The 27,763-nt window shown below is 38.0% G+C and overlaps 1 protein-coding gene across 8 annotated transcripts in view; it reads right to left on the minus strand.

Annotated features, from left to right (window-relative positions):
• Lekr1 (leucine, glutamate and lysine rich 1) overlaps positions 1 to 27,763 on the minus strand; it is a 161,368-nt gene that overhangs the window by 84,798 nt on the left and 48,807 nt on the right. For all 8 annotated transcript variants that reach the window (XM_040269953.2, XM_078043516.1, XM_040269951.2 and 5 more), the window contains 2 exons: positions 21,090 to 21,265; positions 9,132 to 9,317 (listed from right to left, as the gene is read on the minus strand). In XM_040269953.2, the coding sequence (XP_040125887.2) occupies positions 9,132 to 9,317; positions 21,090 to 21,265 (362 nt within the window). The remainder of the gene's footprint in view (positions 1 to 9,131; positions 9,318 to 21,089; positions 21,266 to 27,763) is intronic.

Raw genomic sequence — 27,763 nt, forward strand, 5'->3', positions numbered from 1 at the left:
AGATTACTTCAAGAAAGACTCAAAAAAAAAAAAAAAAGCAAACCAGAAATCCTTGAAATGAAGGAAACAATCAACCAAGTAAAAAATTCAATAGAAAGTATCAACAACAGACCAGATCACTTGGAAAATAGAACCTCAGGCAATGAAGACAAAATATATAATCTTGAAAATAAAGTTGACCACCCAGTGAAGATAACCACACAGTGAAGATGGTGAGAAACTATAAAAAGAACCTCCAAGAATTATGGGAAACCTGAAAAGACCAAATATAAGAATTATCAGGATAGCAGAAGGTACAGAGATACAAACCAAAAGAATGAACAATCTCTTTGATGAAATAATATCAGAAAATTTCCCAAAAATGAAGAATAAATTGGAAAATCAAATATAGGAGGCTTACACGATACCAAATGTACAAAATTACAACAGATCCACACCAAGGCACATTATAATGAAAATGCCTAGCATACAGAATAAGGATAGAATTTTAAAAGCCACAAGAGAAAGGAATCAGATTACATATGGGGGAAACCAATTAGGATCTCAGCAGATTTCTCAACCCATACCATCAAAGCTAGGAGATACTAGAACAATGTATAACAAGCTTTGAAAGAAACTACAGAACTCAATAATACAATCAGTTATTTTTTTAATATTTATTTTTTAGTTGTAGTTGGACACAATACTTTATTTCACTTATTTTTTTAATGTGGTGCTGAAGATTGAACCCATGATCTTGCTTGTATGAGGTGAATGCTTTACCACTGAGCCACAACCCCAGCCCAATACAATTAATGATTTAGACTTAACAAATAGAGTTTTTATCCATCATGGAGTGAATATAACTTCTTCTCAGCAGCATATGAATCTTTCTCTAAGATAGACCTTATACTATGCCACAATGCAACTCTCGGGAAATACAAAAAAAATAGAGGTACTATCCTGTATTCTATTAGATCATAATGGAATAAAACTAGAAATCAACAATAAAATAAAAAGTAGAAGCTACTCCAACACCTGAAGACTAAATAATATGTTATTGAATGAGCAATGGATAGCAGAAGACATCAGGGAGAAGATAAAAAAAACTCTTAGAGGTAAACAAATAAGAACACTGATACAACATATCAAAATCTCTGGGACACTATGAAGACAGCTTTAAGAGAGAAATTTATTTCATTGAGCTCATTCATTAAAAGAAGAAAAAGCCAACAAATAAATGACCTAACATTACATCTCAAAACCCTAAAAAAAAGAAAAACAAATCAACATCAAAAGTAGTAGAAGACAGGAAATTAAAGGAATACACATGAAAAGAAGAACTCAAACTACGACTATTTGCTGGCAACATGATTCTATATTTAGAATAATTCTAATTTTAGGATAATTAAAATCAGAGCTGAAATTCAAAAAATTGAGAAAATGAAAAGTTGGTTCTTTGAGAAAATTAATAAAATTGATAAACCCTTAGCCACACTAACAAAGAGAAGGAGAAAGAAAACTCAAATTACTAAAATTCATGATGGAAAAGGAAATATCACAATGGACACTACTGAAATACAGAAGATAATTAGAAACTATTTTGAAAATTTATACTCCAATAAAATAGAAAATCTCAATGACAATGACAAATTTCTAAAAACATATGATTTTACCAAACTGAATCAGGAAGACATACACTATTTAAACAGATCAACTTCAAGCACGGAAATAGAAGATGTAGTCAAAAGCCTACCAACCAAGAAAAGCCCGGGACCAGATTCTCAGCCAACTTCTACAAGATCTTCCAAGAAGAACTAATACTAATAGCTCCTCAAAGTATACCATGAAATAGAAAAGGAGGGAACCCTTCCAAACTCATTCTATGAGGCCAATATCACCCTGATCCCAAAACCAGACAAAGACACACCAAGGAAAGAAAACTTAAAGACCTGTATCCCTGATGAACATAAATGCAAAAATGCTAAATAAAATCCTAGCCAATCTCATTCAAAAACATATTAAAAAGATAGTGTACCACGATCAAGTGGGGTTCCTCCCAGGGATGTAAAGGTTGGTTCAACATACAGAAATTAATAAATGTAATACATCACATCAATAGACTTAAAGATAAGAATCATATGATTATTTCAATAGATACCCAAAAAGCATTTGATGAAATACAGCACCTTTGCATGTTCAAAACACTAGAAAAACTAGGAATAGTGGGACCATACCTCAACATTGTAAAAGCCATCTATGCTAAGACCAAGACCAACATCATTCTAAATGGAGAAAAATTAGAAGCATTCCTTTTAAAAACTGGAACAAGACAGGGATGCCCTCTTTCACCACTTCTATTCAACACAGTCCCTGAAATTCTAGCCAGACAATCAGACAGACAAAAGAAATTAAAGGAATACACATGAAAAGAAGAACTCAAACTACCACTATTTGCCAGCAACATGATTCTATATTTAAAAGATCCAAAAAATTCCACAGGAAAACTTCTAGAACTAATAAATGAATTCAGCAAAGTAGCCGGATATAAAATCTACCCATGAATCAAAAGTATTTCTATACATAATTGATGAATCCACTGAAAGAGAAATTAGGAAAACTACCCCATTTACAATAGCCTCAAAAAAAAAATAAAATAAAATACTTGGGAATCAATTTAACAAGAGGTGAAAGACCTCTACAATGAAAACTGCACAACTCTAAAGAAGAGAACTGAAGAAGACCTTAGAAGATGGAAGGATCTCCATGCTCTTGGATAGGCAGAGTTAATATTGTCAATGGCCATTTTACCAACACTGTTATACAGATTTAATGCAAATCCTATTAAAATCCCAATGACATAGAACTAGAAACTAGAAAAAACAATTATGAAATTCATTTGGAAAAATAAAAAACCCCAAATAGCCAAAGCAATACTTAGCAAAAAAGATGAAGCAAGAGGTATCACAATACCAGACCTTAAACTATACTACAAAGCAATTATAACAAAACGGCATGGTATTGGCACCAAAATAGACTTGTAAACCAATGGTACAGAATATAAGAAATAGAGATCAACCCACATGAATACAGTTATCTCATATTAGACTAAGGTGCCAAAAACATACACTGGAGAAAGGATAGCCTTGTCAAAAAATTGTGCTTGGAAAACTAGAAATACATATGCAGCAAAATTAAATTAAATCTCTGTCTCTCACCATTAACAAAACTCAACTCAAAGTGGATCAAGGACCTAGGAATTAGACCAGAGACCCTGTACCTAATAAAAGAAAATCTACACCCAAATTTTCATCATGTTGGGTTAGGCCTTGACTTCCTTAATAAGACTCCTAAAGCACAAAAAATAAAATCAATAATCAATAAATTGAATGGATTCAAACTAAAAAGCTTCTTCTCAGCAAAGGACACAATAAGTGAAATGAAGAGAGAGCCCATAGTATGGGAGCAAATTTTTACCACACGCACATCAGATAGAGCACTAATCTCCAGTATATATAAAGAATTCAAAAGACTTAATACCACAAAACCTAACAACCCAATCAACAAATGGGCTAAGGAACTGAACAGAGATTTCTCAGAAGATGATATACAAGCAATGAACAAATATATGAAAAAGTGTTGAACATCTTTAGTAATTAGAGAAATGCAAACGAAAACTAGTGTTAGGATTTCATCTCACCCCAGTCAAAATGGCAGTTATTAAGAATATAAGCAATAATAATTGTTGGAGAGGACGTGAGGGGAAAGGTACACTCATACATTACTAGTCATTAGAAACTGAACTTTTTGTGTTTGTTTATCATGTGCATTTCCTGTGTTAATGGTCTATTTCTATTTTTCAACCATATGCTTGGTTAGGCATTTGCAATTTCCTGTTACAGTTAAATAAATATTTTATATGGAGTGGTTTTAACCTCTGCATTTCATATATAATACAAATGGGTTTTTTGGTATGCTATTTTTAGGTTTGGGGTAGGTTTTGAACTCAGCTTCCACTTTTTAAAAAAATATTTATTTTTTAGTTGTAGTTGAACACAATATATTTTATTTATTTAATTTTATGTGGTGCTGAGGATCGAACCCAGGGCCCTGCATGTGCTAGGAGAGCGCTCTACCACTGAGCCACAATCCCAGCCCCTCCACTTTTTTTTAATAGGCAAAAATTTTCTCTTCATAGTGTTTAACATGCTGCTCCATCCCAACCATTAAGATATTCTGTATCTTTTTGTGTGACAGTTTTCATTAACTTTGTTTGGTGTATTTGGCTTATTTATGTCTACAAAACTTTTGACATAATTTTGCTTTTTCCCATGGTTAATGACCCTAATGTTAAAATCTGATTCTACTTTGGATTTGCTGCTCTGTTCTAAAGATATATATGCCATTTTTATAGCAGCAACACATCCCTCTGATAACAGTCTAAATATGCTGGGGTTAGGTGGCCAAACAGTTCTTCCTTTCCAGACTGTTTTTCAAGTATTTTTCTCAAGAGCTGCTCTGATAATAGTTGATGCCAAGATCCAAAGCAGGGGAGCAGTCATTTCAGGCTAAGCAGTTGTCAGGAGCAGGTTGGGGTACAGGGTCTTAAGTACAGGGCAGCTGTGCCCTCACCAGACAAGTCTCATGGCATGATTCTGGTTTTGAAGTTGGCAGCCTCCCTAACCACCTTCACACATGCTGAACACCTACATATTCATTCAATAAATTCCCTTGATCTGGTACATTCAGTTGAGGACTTTTTTTTTTTTTGTACAATTTCAATAGAAGTTGAAAAAAAGGCAGCTCCCTTAGTGCTAGCAGCTCTGAGCTCTGATCACCAGCAGCTCTCAGCTCTTAGTGTGACCCTGCCCTCTGAGTGTCAGCAGCTTTCATCACTGTTGTTAACAGCTCTCCCCAGCTTTCTACAGTTCTGGTTAAACTGGCAGCTCTGCACAGTTCTCAGAGCTCTCTAGCAGCTCTTCAGCTGATAGGTATTCTCAGGGCTAGCAGCCCTTGGAACCAACAGCTCAGTCTACTCCACTGGAGAGAAAAATCACATAGACGCAATAAAATCATCCCAGCGAGGCTCCAATGGAACCTATGCTGCAGCACAGCAGGGCTGTGCACAGGACAGAGGTCCCAGACTGGCCAGATGGGAGTAAAAGGAGTGCAGCGGATACAGCCAAAAAGGACAGCATTTGCCATGTGGGCTGCCAGCACTGTGTACAGTGGCCTGCCCGTCTGCAAAGGCATACTGGCCCACTTGGCCTGGCTCCATGGGTGAGAAGGGGCGCCTTGGGACTGCAAGGAAACATCTAAGTGGTTGCAGGGTGGCTGAAGGAGTGGGGTAGTTGTGCACATCCTGGGTGGGTCTCAGGAGCATGGCAGTGTTGCTCACATCCTACGGGGCTTTGGGGTCATGTCAGAGTTGTGGCCTTAATATTAAACCCAAGTGGGCTACAATAGGAACATTTTTTTTTCTGTATTTCTTACTATTTTTTTTTAAGCTTGTGCCAAACTTTTCTAGTCATAAATTGTACCTGGAGCACTTACTAAAAATAAAGAGTATTAGAATCTTGACGTTTCTAACTCAGTATGCCTGGCAGATGTGCAAGTATGTGCATTTTTAATAGGTCCTCTTGTCTTGCCTAACCCTTCTCCCTTCTCTTCCCTTCCCTACAAGCCACTGATGTTCTTGTGGTCATGTAATTTTGAAAAACAGCTTAAATTCTTAGAAGACTTGCCTAGTCAATGGTTTATTTCTATAAGGAGAGAAAAACTCATTTGTTAATTTTTTATTATTAAGGAAAAGGAGTTCAGTATTCTCAGGTGTCTTTTTGGAATTCACTGAATAGTCCATGAGCCACCACAGGCTCTGACCTGACACAGCTTGGGTCTCAGTCTCAGCTGTGTCACCATGGACTGTTTCTCTACCTAAAAGGGACTATAAAAGTCCTCACATAGACTAATGTGACAATCAGATGAGAGAATGGGCAGTGCTGATTCTTGGTCAAGTGCTTAGTGCTAGTCAAATGTCTGGCACAGAGGGGCTGGGGTGGAGTCCCCAGAAGGGAAAGTGTCCTCCTTTCTTCTCTTATCATTACCCATTATGCCACGAATCCCATATACTATCACTTATTTTGTCAAACATGAAAAGGTTACTACTGAACCTAAACTCTCTGTTGGTGCAGTATAAGATACACTGTGCTCTGGTGTGTTTTTCTAGGAAACTAAAATATTCAAGAACACTGCTCATTAATAGAAGAGAGACAAGAACAATATGCATTGATTTGGGGACAGGATGTGCACTTTGATAAAACTATTTTTAAAAACATTTTATTTTATATTAATGGCTTTGTTACCAAAGGAAACTGAGATGTAACTTCATGTATCATTCACTTACAAAGTTTTATACCAAACCAAGTCAAACCCAAGACTAAAAATCTCCACTATTCATAGTCCTCTCAGGGTAGTTCACCTTGCTCTCTTTTTCTACTCTCAGTGTTTTTCAGAAAACTATTTTTAAGAAGTAGGATGTATATTTCAGCAAATCTACCCTAATTTGTCCTTTTATTATCTAAAATAAATAGCATGACCTTTTCAGAGTCTTATTTATAAATTTATTTAATTTTATAAATAGGTGATATAGTTAAGCAACTTAAAATAGTTTTCAAAACCAGCATGGTATTGGCATCAAAACAGGCCGGTAGACCAATGGTACAGAATAGAGGACACAGAGACTAACCCACAAAATTACAATTTTCTTATATTAGACAAAGGTGCCAAAAACATGCACTGGAGAAAAGATAGCATCTTCAACAAATGGTGCTGGGGAAACTGGAAATCCATATGCAACAAAATAACATTGAACCACCGTCTCTCACCATGCACAAAACTTAACTCAAAATGGATCAAGGACCTAGGAATTAAATCAGAGACTCTGCGTCTAATAGAAGAAAAAGTAGGCCCTAATCTTCATCATGTGGGATTAAGCCTCAACTTCCTTAATAAGACTCCTATGGCACAAGAATTAAAAACAAGAATCAATAAATAAGATGGATTCAAACTAAAAAGTTTTTTCTCAGCAAAGAAACAAACTGTTAGGTGAATAGAAAGCCTACATCCTGGGAGCAAATTTTTACCCCTCACACATCAGATAGAGCACTAATCTCTAGGGTATATAAAGAACTCAAGAAGCTAAGCACCAAAACAAACAAACAAACAAACAAAAAAACAGATAACCCAATCAATAAATGGGCCAAGGACCTGAACAGACACTTCTCAGAAGACGATATAAAATCAATCAACAAATATATGAAAAAATGCTCATCATCTCTAGTAATCAGAGAAGTGCAAATCAAAACTACTCTAAGATATCATCTCACTCCAGTCAGAATGGCAACTATTATGAAGACAAACAACAAGTGTTGGCGAGGATGTGGGGAAAAATGTACTTACACATTGCTGGTGGGACTGCAAATTGGTACAGCCAATTTGGAAAGTAGTACGGAGATTCCTTGGAAATCTGGGAATGGAACTACCATTTGACCCAGCTATTCCTCTTCTTGGACTATACCCAAAGGACTTAAAAACAGCATTCTACAGGGACACAGCCATGTCAATATTTATAGCAGCACAATTCACAATAGCTAAACTGTGGAGCCAACCTAGATGTCCTTCAGTGGATTAATGGATGAAAAAAATGTGGCATATATAATACAATGGAATATTACTCAGCATTAAAAGAGAACAAAATCATGGCATTTGCAGGTAAATGAATGGCATTGGAGAAGATAATGCTAAGTGAAGTCAGCCAATCCTCAAAAAACAAATGCTGAATGTTTTCTCTGATATAAGCGGGGTGACTCATAGTGGGGTAGGGAGGGAGAGCATGGAAGGATTAGATTAATTCTAGATAGGGAAGAGGGGTGCTCAGCAAGAATGCCATTATCCAATAACAGGAATTAGAGCTCTTTAGAGAAGTCACTGATTCTGAGATGAGGTTTCCTCCTGCTGCCACAGACATAATGGTTACAAACAATAGCCCAAAGTGTCTGGAATGTATCAACAGGATACAGGAGCTGACCGAAAGAACCCAAGTGGCCAAAGCCAGAAAATGTGAGGAGAAAAGTAAGCAAAGCAATACTGGTTTATAATCAAGGTATAAAATAAAAGTTCATGAGCTGGGTACAGTGGCACATGCCTCTAATCCCAGTGGTTCAGGAGGCTGAGACAGAAGGATTGCTAGTTCAAAGCCAGCCTCAACAAAAGCAAGGCACTAGGCAACTCAGTGAGACCCTGTCTCTAAATAAAATACAAAAAAGGGTTGGGGATGTGGATCAGTGGTTGAGTGCCCCTGAGTTTAATCCCTGGTACCCCCAAATAAAAAATTTAAAAAATTAAAATCCATTTGTAAAATCCACATGTAAATGACACATTAAAAATGTGGAGAAAAGATAAATCTTCCACGCAGAAGATTTCCAAGTACAGCATTCTGACTGCTTCCCTGAAGGTGAGGGGCAGACTTCCAGTTCAAGTCTTAGTGTACATAGAGAACTCCTTCCAGAGAATACAGGGTAGAGAAAGAGAAAGGAAATCACAGTCATGCGGCCAGGTCATGAAAGTTGACATTACGTTGATGATACTTACTTGTGAAAAGATTAATGCCATAGTGACAACAGCACTTTTCCTTCCCCAAGCTAATGACTCCAGTGTGATCATGAGGAAAAAACTCAAATAATTCTAACAGAGGGGCATCCTATAATATACCTGACCAGGTGTTACAGTCTGGAGTTTACATGTCCCCCTAAAGCTTATGTGCCGAAGGCTTGGTCCCCAGCTGATGGCACTCTGGAGAAAGTGGGTTCTTTGGGGGTGTGCCTTTGAAGACTATGTTGGGGCCAGGTCCCCTTCCTCTCTGGGCTTACAACGTCTTCGGTACACACCCATAAGTCTTACCACTCTCAATGACACGGCTGAAGGGATGCGAGGAAGCCGGAATCCCAGACATGGTTACCCTTATAGTTACAGATAAGTATATTTGCAGGATAAATTGATTAAAGCAAGGTTTTGTTGTGATTATAAGAAAAAAATTTCTAGAAAATTCCTCGTTATGGTTAATTGCTAACAACAGGAAAAAAAATGCTCTTTACCTAGTACTTCTTTCTGCAAATCATGGCATCTGACTTGTAAGTTTTCTTCCTGCTGCTTGGACATATGAATCTGCTGGGACCTCAAGATGGCTGTATCTGACAACAATTTGAGATTTTTCATTTCCTCTTCAAGGCATACCTTAGTTCTCTGTGACGCTGTCAAAGTTTTATTTAATGTCTCTATCTCTGTAAAGAAAATTCAAAATTTATAAATAAGTAACCCTGAAGCATAAAATATCTCTCCAAAAACTGGTTTTCTTTTAGAAAATGAACAGTTGGAAGCCAACACTATCTTTTCTGGGAGGATAATGAGACCTAACCAAAAGGTTAAACTTAAATTCAGTAGTGATTCCAAAAAATAAATGAGAAAGGGGTTGTATTGCTAAATGATGCATGAAAGAATTCAGTAGTTGTTTCTTAGACCTTAAAATTATACCAAATGGCAATGCAGACAACTTCTTAAGTACTCACAAATGAATCATATAATATCTGTATAATGGTCTGGGTTTTACTGAAACCATACTATTTTCTTGGCAATGTGATTCAGAAAAGTAAGCTTAAATGTGCTAGCAGGATAATTTTTTTTTCTTATAATGCGCTGGCTGGTAGCATTTCTAAAAGAATGACTAGTGTGCATTCTATACAAATTATAAAGAAAGGTGATAGGGGAGAAAAGGGCAAGAAGGATAAAGTAGCTAAAGCTGATAAACTTCTGGGTAACATTTATTAGTTAATAAATATGTTTTAATGATTATAATTGTATCCTGTTTCCCCACCCCCAAAATGAGACCAGAATCCATCATAGCAATGATCAGTCATTATTCTATCTCTTTAATAAAAGTTTAATAAAAATATATCTTTGAAGTTCTTAGATTGAATTGCTAATTTTATACAATTTGTTGAGAAATATGTGGAGCATACTGTTGGTCAGAATAATCATCAGGGGCTGGGGTTGTGGCTCAGTGGTGGAGTGCTCGCCTAGCATGCATGAGGCACTGGGTTCGAGCCTCAGCACCACATACATCATAAATGTAAAATAAGGATACTGTGGCCATCTAAAACTTAAGAATAAATATTAAAAAAGAATAATAATCAAACTCCTCTTCTTTAATGTTTTCAGTATTGCACCACAAACCACCATTAAAATATATGTACGCACATACAGTAGTAACACTATAGAATTTGTACAATCACAATTAGTTGAACTAACGAGGATACAATCTACATGAAAATCCAGATGGTGTGCTTGTCCAGAGGGCTCACTGGCATCCCTTCTTGGCTAGCCTCTCTTGATGTGGGACCATATCAGGTGTGACTGGTGTTCTGGGGAGACTGGCTTATTTTATTGCTCTTCAGACTACCAGCAGACATGGCAGCCACATGGTCAAGGACGGCCAGAAGACAGACATACAGGAAAGGCAACATGGCCTGCAAATGGTCACAGGAGCTGTAAAGCAGTGACCAGAACAGAGAAGACACATGCCTTATGGGATGGTGAGGAGGAGGACCTGGAACACAGCCTAGGGAAAGGAGTAAAAGGGAGCCTGGAAGGGAGGGGCACCCCTGCCGACCTGGGCTAGAAATGAAGGTCAGGTACATTTTTCACTCTAAGTTTCTGCTCAGAATGGAAAACTGGAGAAATAAATTGGCAGAGACCAAATAAGTACATCTCTACTATGGTGCAATGGTTACTTTATGTGGAAATTTCTGCCCCAAGATTAGCTAACCTGCTTCTTAAAACTTAGAATAATGCATCCATTTCTGTGAGGATAATTACCAATACACAAGTACATAAAATTTTTAAAAGACTGAAGTTTAAGAAAATAAGGTTACAGTTTTCTCTCATACCTAACAAGTCTCTCTGTGTTTCTGTAGTCATCAAGGTAGCTTCTAATGTCTGAATAAACTGTACCGTAGCACAACTGTACCTATGTTTAAGTCAGAATGACACGTACAGTAGCACACACATGTTGTCACCTATTTATCATTTGCCAAAATGACACTGCTTGGGTTAAGCAGGCTGACTCTGTTAGTGAACACCACAGTCTCTAAAATAACTACTCGTGTCAATGTGACTTTCTATCTGACATTAAAAGAATAAGAATCTGCAATACAAATTTATTTGTAAAATGTAGTTTTAAAATGTGGAAAGGTACAACAAGATTTCAAAATTGACAGAAGTGGCAATATTCCTATCATGGCATTAAGAAAGTCAGTGGATATGAACTGTGTGGCAAACTATTTACACTCCTGTACCTAGGGCAGCCCTGGGGTCAAGTCTGAATCCTGCCTTCTCCCATTATACAACCTCATACTTGTCAGTCTTGGGTCCTGGACTGGGGTTCAGGAATTATAATCCCTACCAGGTCAACCCACATTGGTCACTGTACCTGCCTTGGGCCTCCCCTGGTCAGCACCACCCCTTGAAGAAGATCCTCCTATCCCCAAACATCTGGTCTTCCTCTGTGGAAATCTTTTCAGACTTGATCCAGCTGTGTCCTAATCTTCATACAACCAATTTACACATTTGCACTGCACTGATCATAAAGAAATGTGATCCACCACTGGACTACAAGTCCTTTTAGGCCAGGGATAACATCGTCCTCATATATATTCCTTCCATAGTTCCTATGAAACATCCAGAATTAACTGAGAGACTCAGTGGACACCTACACTATGAGAAAGGCATAGTTGAGCACAGCTTCTAAGAGAGTCTACTAAAGCCTGGGGGAACACACTGAGCACCCATCTGCCTCAGCCTTCGTTTCAGAGGCAGGCAGTTCATGCCTCATGTTTCTTAATATCAGACTGGTAGTCAGACTTCCAAAGGGAAGAAACATTTTTAACAGGATAGATAAGGAAAAAGGCCTGTTTTATCCTTAGATTTCATTGGTCTTATTATATTTCTAAGTCCAGTTCTAAACTTGAATTTTAAAAGTTCAAAAGCTATTCAGGGGCTGAGGGTATAGCTCAGTGGTTGAATGCCTGGCATGTATGAGGCCTTGGGTTCAATTCCCAGCACTGCTTAAAAGAAAAAGAAAAAAAAAAAAGAAAAAAAGGAAGAAAGAAAAAGACAAGCTACTCAGACAATGCTTGTTTTGAGAGTGGAAACAAAACATCTTTTACTAGGTAATACGGGTACAATTATTAGCATTGATCTCATGCAATCAATTTCTTCAACTTGTTAAGATTTTTATAGGGTTGAGGGTGTAGCTCAGTGATAAAACCCTTGCCTAGCATGTGTGAGGACCTGGGCTCAATCTCCAGCACTGTAAAAAAAAATTTTCCCATCTTTTTAGTCCTATATATCAAATGAACTTAAAATTATAGGTCATTATGTGATTAATGAACCTTTAGAACCTTATTATTAAGGAATTCTAATATTACAGACACAGTGTAAGCATTAATTCTCATGACCTTACTTAGTTTTATTATAATGGGACGAGATCCTCATAACCTAGAGCTGTTAAATGAGGAAATCAGAAAACAGTATGGAGACTTTTGAATGTTTTAAATATTTAAATATTAAATATGATTTTGAAATAATTATAGATTTAAAGAAACTTGATGATAAGCACATAAGGAGGTCCTGTTCCCCCGCTCCACTACTCCCCATGTGGGGCCCTTGGTGTAACCATAGTACACAATGAAACTAGAAAATCTACACGGATACAATCAGAGTTTATTTAGATTTTACCAGCTGTAAACATCCCAGTGTGTGTCTTCTACGTGATTTTTATCACAGTGCAGCTTCTTATAAGGACACCATGACCCAAACACAGACGTGCTAACCAAGTATTCCTAACCTCTAGAAACTGCATTGGTTGTTTCAGAATGCTTTAGGAATGGAAGCATATGCTATAGGTGAGCTTTTGGAACTGGCTTTTTTCACTTACCAAATTTTCCTTGAGGCTTATTCAAGTTGTGTGGGTTAACAATTATTTTCTTTTGGTTGCTGGGAAGTAGTATATGGAATGGATATAGATGGTTGTCTTTCATCCCTGAAGGGTATTTGGACTGCTTCTAGTTTGGGGCTATGAATGGAATGCTAGGAACATTTACATACAGGTTATTTCTTGTGAACACAGGCTCCATTTCTCTGGGGTAAATGCCCAGGAGCACAATTGCTGGGTTATGTGAGAAGTGCATTTTTAGTGTTAAAGGAAATTGCAAGATTATCTTCTAGAATGACTATAATCTTTTACATCCCTGCTGGAGATGCTGAGTGATCTAGTTTCTCTAATCCTCATCAATACTTAGTGAGGTAAGTCTTTTCAATTTTAGATATTCCAACAGATGCTTTTATATTGCATTTGTCTAATGGCTAAGATATTGAGTATTTATTTTTCCAAGCACTTATTTTCTACCAGTCTACTCCCTTTGGTGAAATTCCTGCTCATATCCTTTACCTGTTTTCTAACTGGATTTTTCAAAATGCAGAGTTTTGAGAGTTCTTTCTTCTGCATACAACACCTGTCCTGGTATATGGCGAGTTAAAGTATCTCCTGGTCTCTGGCTTCTGTAGTGCCTTTTCATCCTATTAACAGGGTCTTCCACAGAGCCCAAGTTCTTAAGTGCTAAGATCCAATTTATTGATTTTTTTCCTTGTAACTATCATATTCTTAGCCTATGCCTAAGAACTTTGGAGTAATCATGGGCTGTACCATTTTTTTCCCAAAAAAGTTTTACAGTTTTTCATTTGATATTTATTTCTGTGATTTATTTGGAGGTGTAAGGTGTGAGTCTTAGGTTAAGGAATTTTATTTATTTGTTTATTTATTTATTCTGCTTAAGGATATAAAGTTGCCCAACATCATTTATTGAAAAGGTTGTCCTTCTGCTACTGAAGTGTGTGTACAACCTTCCCCAAAATAAACTGAGCCAGGCACCATGGCGCACACTTATTATACCAGCAATTTGGGAGGCTGAGACAGCAGGATTGCAAGTTCAAAGTCAGCCTTGGCAAATTATCGAGGACCTGTCTCAAAGTAAAAGAATAAATAAATAAATAAATAGATAGATAGATAGTATGACTAATAAGAATACCATTCTGAAACACAAAAGGAGATAAATATGACAGAGGGAGCATGGGGTTTAGAATAAAAGGGAAGAGAAGCAGCAACCACATCCCAATTCCTTGTTATGCCAGGTTTCTTCAGTGTTTCCTTCCTTACAAATGTGGACACTGAGGCTCCAGATCTCAGTGTGCTGCTGAGCCAGGGTATGGACTCTGGCCCTCTGTACCTGGGTCCCTTCTCTTAGGACACTTCACACCGTTGGGTGCCAAGAGCTGAAGCCATAACACAGGCCAGCACAGGCTAGGCTCAGCAGACACAGTGGCTCTAGTAGCCTTTCTCCAGATGTGGCAGCCAGGCAAAGCTACCCAGGATCCCACATTCCCTGCAGATTCCTCCTGGCTCTGACTCAAGTTCTAACATCACTGTCTATGAGAAAAGTTTGATAAATTTAATCAAAATCTGAATTAAATAATCAGAACAGGAAGGAATAAGAGGAGTAAGAGACACTGGAATAAGAGATATCGACAAGTTAAGATTGAGAGTGACAAGTGTATATTCTTCGGCTAAAAAAATTACATTTTCCTTATCATTTTTTATAAATACCAATTATAATATTTTTAAAGTTTTTAAAAGTGAGGAAATGTTTATTTACTTATACCTGCAACATCCAAAACATTAACATAACACAAGGCACAGGATTTTAAATTTCCAGTAGCCACATTAAAAATGTAAAGAGAAACAAGTAAAATTAATTCTAAAGTGTGAACTTCAACTCCACGTATCCCAGTTATCATTTCAGCAAGAGTCTATCGGCCACATCTCAGGTGCTCAATGGCCAGGGGTGGCTGTTGGCTGTCATGCTGTACAGGGCAGGTCTATATGCTTCTCAGGCCCTTGTTCATTTTTCATGTAGGTGTGACAGATTCTCAAGCTTTGCCAGAATTTATCTTTAAAAATATTGTGCTCCATTTATCTTCTATATAGATTTAAGATACTGATTATTAAAAAAATATGAATTTATTTACATTTACATGGAACTTCTGTTAAATTTCAAGTATACTCAAATTGATCAAAGAAACTGTAAAAAGCAAGCATAGGCACCTTTGGAGTTTGGCACACACTCCGAACCTGTTTGTACACCCATGTCCAGGGGTTAGGCCCTACGGCCCTACGGAGGGAAATCTCAACCAATAATAAAATGTCAGTTCTGCACACCCCATGGTGCTGTCCACTAGCTCCTGCTTGAGGATTGAATACACTTTCCATGTGTGTGAGTTTCTATCTTGAAGCTTCTGTGATCATCACTGTGAACTTCTAAATAAAACATTCCAGCTTCTCAAGCAATCATGGGTAATGATGAACGTAAAAGTCAAGGGTTGGAAATCAACTTTCATCTCTCCATGTCAGATAAAATGTAACAAGATTTAACGTTCCTTCTAGATGAAAAGCATTTAATTAATTGCTTTGGCTCCACTTTTAGTAAATAAATATGAAGGGAAAAAATGGGATAAGACCACAAAGATGCATGTGTGAAATGTTCATCCAAAATTAACTTATAATAGCAAAAATTATGATCAACCTAAATGTTCATGAATAGAAAACTTGATAAATAAGACACATTTCTACAATGAAATATTATGTAACTTTATTAATTGGCATGACCATATGTCCATAATATATAGAAAGAAAAAAATTCAGAAAGTTCTATACCAAAATGTTAACAGGGATGGTGCCTCTCTAAATGAGATTACAGTTACAGATGTTGTTGGCTTTTTTTTTTTTTTTTTTGCCCATTTTCTTCATTTTCTATTTTTACATTGATGCTATTTTATGGTTATGGTCCAGAAAACTCTTGAAGGATTTTTAATTTGTGGTGTGGGGGGGTGTTATTAAATTTTTATATGTGCTTCCTTAGAAGTTCGATAAACAAGATTCAGACTGTTTTTCTTTTGTTGTTGTTCTTACGTAGAGTATATTTTAATATGCATACATGGAGTATGACTTATTCTAATTAGAATCCCATTCTTGTGGTTGTACATGGTGTGGAGTGCCACAGTCTGGCTGGGCACAATTCAGGAGCCACTTGTCAAAAGAAACAAACTTTATTTTTAGAACACACACACCACACCACACAGCTCTTCAGGAAAACCCTCAGAGCCCAACTGCCACCACCACTTCCCACAAGCCTCTCAACCTCCCCCACCCCTCCTGCTCTGGAGGCCGATTGGCTGGGTCACGTGGGCGGAGCCAAAAAAGTCCCCCAATGAGCAGCTCCGTGGTCTGAAAGGGCGGGGAAACAGCCCAATGGTCATCACCGCAGAGGAGCCAATCAGTTGGCAGCTAGAAGTTTGCTGGGCCCCTTCGGCTGTGGCTCTCAACAGTGGAGCTGCATTGGTTGATGTTCATATATGAACATAGGAAAGTTATGTCTGATTCATTCCACTGTCATTTCTATTCCCATCCTTCCTCCCTTCCCTTCATCCCCTCTGTTTAATCCAATGAACTTCTATTCTTCCACATCCACCACTTATTGTGTGTTAGCATCCACATTATTGGAGATCATTTGGCCCTTGTTTTCTGGGGGGACTGGCTTATTTCACCTAGCATGATAGTCTCTAGTTCCATCCATTTACTAGCAAATGCCATAATTTCATTCTTCTTTATGCCAGAGTAATATTCCGTTTTGTCTATATACCACATTTTCTTTATCCATTCATCTGTTGAAGGGCACCTAGGTTGGTTCCACAGCTTTGCTATTGAGAATAGAGCTGCTATAAGCATTGATGTGTGACTGCATCACTGTAGTATGCTGATTTAAAGATCTTTGAGTATTTACCAAGGAGAGGGATAACTGGGTCAAATGGTGATTCTAATCTAAGTTTTCTGAGAATCTCCATACTGCTTTCCAGAGTGGTTGTACCAATTTTCAGTCCCACCAGCAATGTATAAGTGTTCATTTTCCCCCACATCTTTGCCAACATTTATCATTACTTGTATTCTTGAATTGCCATTCTGACTGAAGTGAGATGGAATCTCATTGTAGTTTTAATTTGCATTTCTCTAATTGACAAAGATGTTGAACATTTTTTCATATACTTGTTGACCATTCGTATTTCTTTATCTGTGAAGTGCTTGTTCAGTTCCTTTGCCTATTTATTATTTACTTATTGGTGTTAAGAAGTTCTTTGTATATCCTGGAGATATGTGGATCGCTTACCTCCTCTGTCCTTTATACTGCAGCTCTCACGGGTACATCAACATGCTGCATAAACAACTCAATACAATTTTCACTTTAAGTACGCATTGAATTTTAAAGAAATGCAAAGGAAAAGGAGTCTCATATTTACCCATATTTATTATTTATGGTGCATTTATTCCTTCCTGAGGACATTGGGGCTCTGTCTAGAATTTTCAATATTCATTTTATTTCTATTCTTCAAATTGAATAATTTATATTGATAAATCTTATAGTTCACTGATTCTTTTTTCTATAAGTGCAAAATTCTACACAAGTCCATCCAGTGAATTTTTGATATTGTATTTTTTAGTTCTAGAGATTTCAATTTTAGTTGTTCCTCACTGAGGTTTTCTATTTTTATTCATTACTAGTGTGTTTTCCTTTGGGGAAGGGCTAGAGCAGCTGATCTGAAGTCCTGGTCAGCTTACAGCTGTTCCTCTAACAAAATGCAGTCTGCTGCTAACCACTGCACTCAAGGAACATCACCATAAAGCAAGTTATGCAGATCTTGTTTTTCAATGTGTATAAAAGTTGTATTTATACTATACTGTATTCTATGAAGTCTGCAAAAACATTGTGTCTAAAAGTGCACAAACCTTGATTTTAATATGCTTTATGGATAAAACAAGCTAACAGCCACCTGAGTCTTCAGCGGGCTGTGACTTTTTTGCTGGTGGAAGGTCTCGTCTCTGTAGCTGGCTGCTGACTGGTCAGGGCAGTGGCCACTGTAAGTTGGGCTGGCTCTAGCGATTTATTAAAATAAGACAGTAATAAAGTCTGCCCTGTTGATTGACTCTTCCTTTCCTGAAAGATTCCCCTGTGCTATTTAACAGCAATCTACCCACAGTAAAACGTCTTTCAGAACCGGAATCAAGCTCTCAAATCCTGTCCCAGCTGCGTCAGCTAGGGTTATGTAACATTCTAAATCCTTTATTGTCATCTCAACAATGTTCACAACATCTCTGTACTAGTAGATTTCATCTTCAGAAACCTCTCTGCTCACCCATAAGCAGCAATCCCTCATCTGTGAAAATTTTACCATAATCACATGCTCAGGCTCCAGGGCTAATTCTGGTTCTCTAGCTATTCACTCCACCACATCTACAGCTACATCCTCCACAGAAGTCTTGAGCCCCTCAGAGCCAGACAGGAATGTTAGAACCAACTTATTCCAAACTCCTATTATCTTGATATTTTGCCCTGTGCCCATGAACAATGAATGTTCTTAGTGCCATCTTTCCAGAAGGTTTTCAATCTGCTTTGCCCAGATCCATCAGAGAAACTGCAGTCATTGGCAGCGATAGCCATTTGAACTGTATTAGCCATAAAACTTGAAATTACAATTACTCCTTGATCCATGGGTGAGTGCTATGTTAGGGCATGAAGACATGTTAACCTCATTAATGTCCATTAGAGCTTAGGTGACCAGATATGTGGTCAGTGAGCAGTGTATTTTTGAAATGAATCTTTATTTTTTCCCTGATCATTAAGCATCAATGGGTTTAAAAGATTCAGTAAACAATGTTGTAAACAGACATGTTGTCATCCAGGCTTTGTTGCTCCATTTACAGAGGGCACAGGCAGGGGACAGTCAGTATAATTCTTAAGGGCCCTTGGATTTTCGAATGGCAAATGAGCATTGGCTTTAGTGCCAAGCCACCAGCTGGGTCAGCCCCTAACAAGTGAATTAGTCTGTCCTCTGAAGCTTTAGAGCCAGGCATTGACTTTTCTCCACCTGTAAAATGTCCTAGATGGTACCTACATTGTTTCACTTAAGTCCACTGCTTGGCACAGCCACTACTGTGGGCCATGGAGAAACAGGAGAGGAGGTGGGATGGGGGGCAGGGACAGGGAAATGGCCAGTTGGTACAGCAGTGTGAACACATATAAGTGTTATTGATTATAAAAGCTGGGCTTAGAGCTCAGTGGTAGAGCACCTGACCAGCAGGCACAAAGCCCTGGGCTTAGTCCTCAGCACCACACAAAAAAAGATGTATTGACAAGTTCACCATCTTATATGGGCATGGGTCATGATGCCCCAAAACAATTACAACAGTAACATCAAACGTCACTGATCACAGATCACCATAAAGTGTGAAATATTGTGAAATTTACCAAAATGTGACAGAGAGCATATGTTTACTGGAGCATATGCTGTTGGGAAATGGCCCAGGCAGACTTGCTGATTTGTTGCCACAAACTTTCAATTTGTAAAAAAGAGAGAAAGAAAAAAAAAAAAACTCAAGGAAGCAAAGAACAATGGAAGGAGGCAGTCTGTCCACATAACTGGGGCAGTTCCAGATGGGTCTCTGCTGACTGTCTACTCTTCAGGGCTGGGCGATCCTTTTCTATTTCTTACCAGGTAAAGTAATTTTGGATTATACACTGAACACTGCAGATGTCATCTTATGGAGCCAGTTCTGTTATGTTCCTTCAATAGAGTACTGAGCTTTTTTGTCTTGTTTTGTAATAAGTAGTTAATCTAGCTGAATTCAAACTGTAAGATATTTCTCCATCGTAGGGATTAGCTAAAATATCAATTATTTTAGTCATAGGTGAGTTTCTTAGGCTTCCTTGTTGCACATTTATTTCAAGGATAAGCCAGAAATTTGGAAAGAGTTTATACACAAATTCTGAGCTCTCCCACCCTGGGCTCTCTTCTCTGGGGCATCCCCTCACTTCTCAGAGGCAGAGGCTGCCCGATTCGAGTTCTCTCATCTTAAGGCCAAAGCCATTACATATTTCTACCAGATCTGCAACTCTCTACATGGAGCAAAGTGTACCCTGCCTTTATTTCAACATCCTTTTTTGAGTAAAAAATTTAAAAGAAAAAGGAATTCACCATGCCCTTCTTTCAACGTTAAAAAAACAGACTATTTCTTAGATCAGTTTTAGGTTCATAGCAAAACTGGCAGAAAATGGAGAATTTCCACAAACCTCCTGTGCTGATACCCAATCTCCTCTACCTACACCAGAATGGTGCATTTGCTACAATCGATGGGCCAAGACTGGCATATTATTATTACCCAGAATTCGTAGTTGACATTAGGGTTCACTCTTGGCATTGTTCCTCTCACGAGTTCTGACAAATGCATGATAACAATGTGGCCTTCACTGTAGTATCACACAGAATAGTCTGTCCTAAACATCTCTGTGCTCCACCTATCCCCTCCCTGCACCTAATCCCTGGAAACACTGTCACTTGCACTGCTGAAGAGTGTGCCTTTCCAGAATGATGAGCAGTTGTAATAACACAACAGGGACCTTCTCGGATTGGCATCTTTCACTTAGTGACATGCCTTCTTTCCACATTTGACACTCCCTCCCCAATGAACTGGGTTTGATCACTTTCCAATGTTTTTAGAGAATCATTTTGCCCAGAATTTATAGCTACTATCTGTGGGAAAGCTGATCTAATGTGAGCAATTCAACCATTAAGAGAAGAAAATTTAAATATAAATTGGCACCATTAACAGGAGTAAACAGACTTCTGATCACAGCCCAAGTCAGAGTGTATCTCAGATCAACCTGTACCTGGTGAATTTTAGGACTGGAGGTAGATCTTAATGGTCTTATTGTACCAACCAATAACAGATTCAACAGTGGATCCTAAGTCCATTAACATATAATGAAATACCATTATTTCATTACTTAAAATGTACCATTAAAAAAAAGATTCTGTTCTAAATATACATAACAAACCTGTCAAGGCTGTTTCACTTATAGATGTAATTTGCAGAAAAACTTCTCTTTTCAGTGAAGTCCAGTCTTGAAAATTATCATATATTTCATTTTTAATACTGGTTAGCTCCCTTTTAGTAAAAGTAAGTAATGAAAGAGTCTTATTCCAGAAATATTTGTACTCCGACAATCTTTGACTGCAAAGTAGTAAAATAAAAATTAGGATTTTTTAAAAAGTAAGAATAATAACAAATATTTCTTCAAAAAGTGGTTTTAGAGTGATCTTAAAATTGTCTAAATAGAGACAATTTTGAAAGTGAAAGGAGGTGTGATTCATGTCATACTGAGATAGATAAAAACTGGGAGTATCTCATGTAGACAGAAGTATATGGCCATGCCAACTCATTTCCACTTTGCTATAATTTTACCTACAAAGAAAGGTAATGACCTTCATGCATATTTATTCTATTAATTTTTTACTCAACAGCAAACATTTAGAAAAGAAAATGTGGTCAGGGCCATTTGGTCACAGAGCCTGAAGGAGAACCCGGGACTCTGTGTGACAGTATTCTTCCCAGATTCATAGTCCCACAGGCAGTGTGAAACCTGAGGGCATAAGGGAACTTTTCAAGCTGACTGGCCCCAGGCTTGGCTTCATCAATTGCCACAACTCAAAATAATCACATGCTTTTGTCATCTCAGTAGCTTCCGCTACTTCAGATACCCTGGCTAGGGTTCCTAACGAATCAAGCAAGGTGATGACTAAAGCCCCAAAGTGAAGTCACCAGCCAGTGTCCATGGTCCTGAGTAGACACAAAGGTCTGAGTGTAGAACCATCACCTGTCTTTCTTATTGATGGCGTAGCATCCAGAACAGTGCCTGACCACAGTTTGTGCCCAACAATATGACAGAATGGAGGAGAGAGAAGTGCCAGGGACACACACTGGACAGCATGAACTGGTAAGCAACTGAAACAGAAGATCTGCCAGAGGAGACTCGGGACCAACCAGTGAGTCAGAAGGAAGACCCAAGGAATGGGGCAGAAGAGGCAGCATACTTCTAGAAGAAAGCAGGGGCCAGCCCTATGGCCTCTGACAGAGGCTGGGAAGTTCACTGTGGCGAATATTAAGGAGACAGCTGATGACCTCAGAGAGGCATGAGGCAGGCAGGGCTGAGACATAAGCAGAAGCAGGAAAACAGCCTGTGGCACCAGCTATCAAGCTCCTGACCAGGAGGAAGGAGGGCAAGAAGAACTGCATCACAGAATGGTGTGTCAGGACGAGGAGAGTCAGTGTGGTGCAGGCACACAGGCTAAAGCCCAGCAAAGGGGGATCACTCCAAGGAAGGACAGACAGAACGGAGGCTGAAGGAGGATAGTGTGCTCCATCCAGCTGACCACAGCCTCAGGGATGACACCCCTCCTCCCCCGCCAAGTTCGGCATGGTCAAGACAGATACTGGCTTCAGAGGGCAGAGAAAGCATCAAAACAGGGAGCCAAAGGGAAGGGGAGCAGCCTGGATTTGGCAAGACTAATGCCGAGGCGGGGGGAGAAGACAGGGGGAACAAGGGCAGAGCCAAGTGGAGGCCACGTGCACACAAGGGCATCAGGGCCAAGGGCAAATGAAGAGAAGGGAAGACTGGGGTGGGTGGGGGTACCTCTGCAACAGGAGGTGAGAACAAGGCTCAGCTCATCAACCAAGAGGTCCAACTGTGAAGGGCCTGAGCCCACATGGTTTTCCTGGGGAAAAGGCACTAAAACGATAACTACAAAATTAGGTTTCAAAGCATGTAATTATTTATACAATGAGAAAAATCACTACAAATAAAAATTTTAAAGTTGATAAATCTCACTAACGTTATAAAATACAAGAAAAGAATGTACCTTTTAAAATGTCCTACAACACTTTTTGCTTATGTTTTTAGCCATAAGCTCCATAAATGGCTCAAAAAATGAATTCTTTTTGAATGCTACTGTAAGTGGTGAGGACAGAGACCACATAGCCTTGCCACTGGCCTGGCCACGGGATGGCTTGTGGTTTTAGTAATAGTAGTTTAGAAAGATCTTTTGGCTTCAAAGATTATTAGTAATGCCACATAAGTATTTAGTGTTGTCAAATTTGGGGAAATCCTCATCAATTTTTTATATACAATTATAAGCCTTTTGTTGTTTCAAGTTTCTTCAAAAGTGACTAATCTTAAATTTTCTTTAAAATAACAAAATTCATGAGCCACTTTATCTTGATGTCACCTTGGAAATAGTACACTATGATTTTTGCATTCAGTATGTTAGAAACTGTTGTCAAATTAGGAGGAGACAAACCTTTCTCCAATGAATTTGAATAATTAACTTCTCTTCACTGGATTATCAAATAATACAAGAACTTTTATTAAAAATTTATCACTTTGATATAATCTGAAAAATTATTATGATTTGGTTTATGCCAGAAATTTTTCTATTGTTTAAATTGCTCTACATTGCTTTTACTTCATTAATTTAAAAAAATTCATATGCATCCAAATTTTTTGTCTGTAACTTTTTGCTTGTTTTATTGAAGCTATTCTAAAATATCTTTCCAAATGGCAATTATAATGGTGTGCTCCCAAGTCACCTCTCCCTTACTGAAACCCCCATGCCTGTCACTACTGACATCAGAAGTAGGACAGAAGGGAGAGCAGGGTGGAGGCAGAATATTTAAATGACTGGAAACTAACCATCTTAGTTCATCCTGGACTCCTAGGACCTTAGAAGGAAGACTTGAGTGAGAGTTTTGAAACTGAAGCATCATCTGATTCATAATCTGTCTCAGTCGGCAACCTTCTCTGTGTAATAACAGGCAGACACACACATCTAAACAGGGCTGATGAGCCTCAGGGAAACAGTGAGGATTCTTCACTGAGGACCGGGGGCTTACCTGCAGGAAGGTGTCAAGACTGAGGATTTTATGGATAAGGACAGTTGAATAAGTAGAGGTAAAAGGGCTTGGAGAACTAGGAGCCTCCTTTATATAGAAAAACCTAATTCCCGCTAGAACCAGAAAACAACCTCATCAAGGTTGCAAGGCGCAAGCTGCACATGCAGAAAAAAGCAATTTTATTTCTATATGTTAGCAATAACAAACCCCCAAATAAAATTAGAAAATAGGGAAACAATTGCATTTATAGTAACACAAGAATAAAACATTAAAAATAAATGTAGGAGGGCTGGGGCTATAGAACAGTGGTAGAGCACTTGCCTTGCATGTGTGAGGCCCTGGGTTCAATCCCCAGCACCACATAAAAATAAACAAAGATATTGTGTTCAACTACTACTAAAAAAAATTTAATTAAAAAAAATAATTGTAGGGGCTGGGGCTAGGGTTGAGCAGTAGAGCACTGTGTCGCATGTGTGAGGCCCTGGGTTCGATCCACAGCACCATATAAATAAAATAAAAAGATATTGTATCCATCTACAACTAAAAAATATTTTTAAAAAGTTAGAAATATGCTAATGATGAAAATAAGATAGTTAAAAAAGAAAAAAATAAGTGTAATAAGAGAAATATTAAAAAATAGAACATTTCAGAGAGAAATAAAGACTGCAATAGATAACATCTATTAAGTAAAATATTCAGTACTTTAAAGATGGCAATTCTGCACAATTGAATTGATCACCAAACTTACTGAAGAGACTGCCAGGCTGACCCTATGTGCAGATGAAGTGCAAGGGAGAGGGCAATGCACCCCTGAAAACAAGAAAGCTACAGGACTTACAGCTCCTGTTTCCAGGTACACTGAGGATAGCGTTCAGAGAGGGAGGGCTGACACAGAAACAACACAGTGCAAGGAGGTGTCCTCTCCGTTCACAGTGAGCTGATTTTGGCTAAAGATGTCCATGCAGCCCAACAGTTCAAGAAGAGTCTATTGACAGTGGTGCTGGAAAGACTGAATATCCACATAAGAAAAGATGAGTTCAGATTCTTGCCTCATACACAAAGTTAATTCAAATGGATCCTAGACCTGAATGTAAGAGCTGAAACAATAGAACTTTAGAAGAACTTTAGAAGAATGATGTTTGTGACTTTTGCTTAGGCAGTTCAATGTATCACCAAGGTGCAGTACACAAAAGAAAACAGAAGTTATATTCATAACCCACTTGAATCAAAGTGTGAAATATGATATGTCAAGAACTATGTAATGTTTTGAACAACCAACAAAAAAAAAAACAAAAATAAATAAATAAAACTTTTGCTCTTCAAAAGCACCACTAAGAAAGTGAAAAGATAAGTCACAAATGGGGAGAAACTAACTGCAAATCATGTTTCACAGAGAGGACTTTTACTCAGAACACACCAAGAACTCGTCCAGAACCATCACCAGGAAACAAGCAAATTAAAAAATGGACAAAATATTTTAAGTAGATATTTCATCAACTAAGATACACCAATGGTTAATAAACGTATCAAACAATGCTCAGCATCACCAGTCAAGAAGAAAACAAATGGAATCCCCATGAGATGCTATTTCTCATTGTAATTGCATTGTAATCCACAAGACAGACAACAGCAAGTGTTGCTGAGAACCCTCATTCCTGGTGGGACTATAACTGTGTAGCCACTTCTGAAACAGTCTGGCAGTTTCTTAAAAAGCTAAATATAAGTTAACCATAAGATTCAGTAATTCTGTACTTAGACATCTAACCCAAAGAAATGAAAACTTACATCCACACAGAGATTTGTAGGTGAATTTTTATTTCAGCATTATTCATAAGCATCAGCATATGGACACAATCCAAATGCCTGCTGATGTAAAATGGTAGATAAATGTGACATATCCATACAATGGAATGCTATTTAGTAATAAAAAGGGAAATCACTGATAAATGCCACAACATAGATAAATCTCAAAAAAAAAATTACTAGTGAAAGAAGCTGAATGTAAAAGACCACATATCATATGATTCTATACATCTTAAATGTCCAGAAAAATACAACTCTATAGGAACAGGAAAGTTAGTGATTACCTAGGACAGGGGCGGGGGTGGGGGGGGTTGGGGGGACTAAGAACAGAGATTTACTATAAATGGCAGGAGTCTTTCTTTGGGGTGATTCAAATGTTCTAATATTGGTAACAGCTGTACAACTCTTGGACTTAGTAAACATTATTAAATTGTCCACTTAAAATGGGTCTATTTTGTGGTATATAAATTATATCTCAATGAAGGTGTTTTTTAAAAGATGCGGGGTGGGCTTGGATTGTGGCTCCATGGTAGAGTGCTTGCCTTGCACATGTGAGGTACTGGGTTTCATCCTCAGCACCACATAAAAATAAATACAAATAAAGATATTGTGTCCATCTACAACTAAAACAATATTTTTTTAAAAAAGATGCAGGGTAATAAACTATGGGATCTAGGTTAGAAAGTAAACCAAAAAAGCTACAACATGGTTGGGAAAATGAGAAAAAATACATGAAGTCTTAACAAGACTGAAGAATTGAAGGAAAAGCGAGAGAGCTTAGAGTTGGCATTGAACATTCAAGAGATGACAGAGCCCAGATTTCAAATCAAAAAATTAAAGACTATTTTATGTTTCAATTAACTTATGAAAGATTTTCAACAAGAGTCTCTAAAAGTATGCACTGCCGGAAAGTTTCAACTGTGGAGGTGCGGGGTACCTGATATCCATGGTTTAGTATCTAGCTGCAGGCCTTCTCAAGCTGCTTGTCATTCTCAAAAGCATGTCTATGAGGACAGTGGATGCACAGAGCGCACAGGGCCTACTCTCTCTGCTCCTGCTCACTGCTGCAAGAGCAGGGCTGTGAACCAGGACAGCCTGGAGAACACTTTGCTGGAGGCGAAGAAGCCTCTAAAGAGAGCACTGTGACCCCAACACAGATGACTGATCTGTTCCAAGTTCTTTGAGAATTCATAAAAGAGGTGATCACCACTGAGGGAAGAGCTCAGCATTCTTTCCCTTGCCTGTTTCAGAAAGATTACAATTATAGCTCCTTTTCTTTATCAGAACAGTCACCAAGTTTCATGTTCTAACAGATATTTTTAAATGATCATAAACTAATTTAAAATCAGCTTTTAATGTGCAATAAAAGTCACTGAAATTTACCACCTTTGCTTAGTTTTATTTTTACAGTATGCCTTTTTCTATGCATGCATCTACCAATGAAAATATAAATAAAACCATTAATTATCTGCATTCTTTAACACAAACTTTTATTTGTACTAAATGTCTAGCTGGGTGATTATTCCAAAGTTGTTTTTAGCATGTACTATTTTTTATATATATCAGATCCCAGACTCCCAATATGTGACAACTTTTTGGCTAAAAATACACAAAAATCACAGATCTATAGAAAACATGTGAATGAACTAAGCAGTTAAAAGTATAACTCTGCTAGGGACAGAGCAAGGCCCAGGGTTCAATCCCCAGTACTGTTAAAAAATAAAATAAAATATAAAATGAAATAACTTTGAAGTATGTTATGTCTAACTTTCAAGAACTATACAAATGTGAATAATGAGGATAACTTATACCTGTTCTACAGTATCTTGAAGCCACGGTGATAATGTCATGTACTCCTGGTCCAACCTTCAAACGCAGGGGGTCCCACCATCCATGATGGCACTAGTGGTTAAAACAATCGCTTTATCCATGACAGACCTAGGTGGCCCAGAGTTCATGTAGGAGCCAAGAATGGATACC

Source organism: Ictidomys tridecemlineatus, chromosome 3, assembly GCF_052094955.1.
Source record: "Ictidomys tridecemlineatus isolate mIctTri1 chromosome 3, mIctTri1.hap1, whole genome shotgun sequence".
NCBI lineage: Eukaryota > Metazoa > Chordata > Mammalia > Rodentia > Sciuridae > Ictidomys > Ictidomys tridecemlineatus.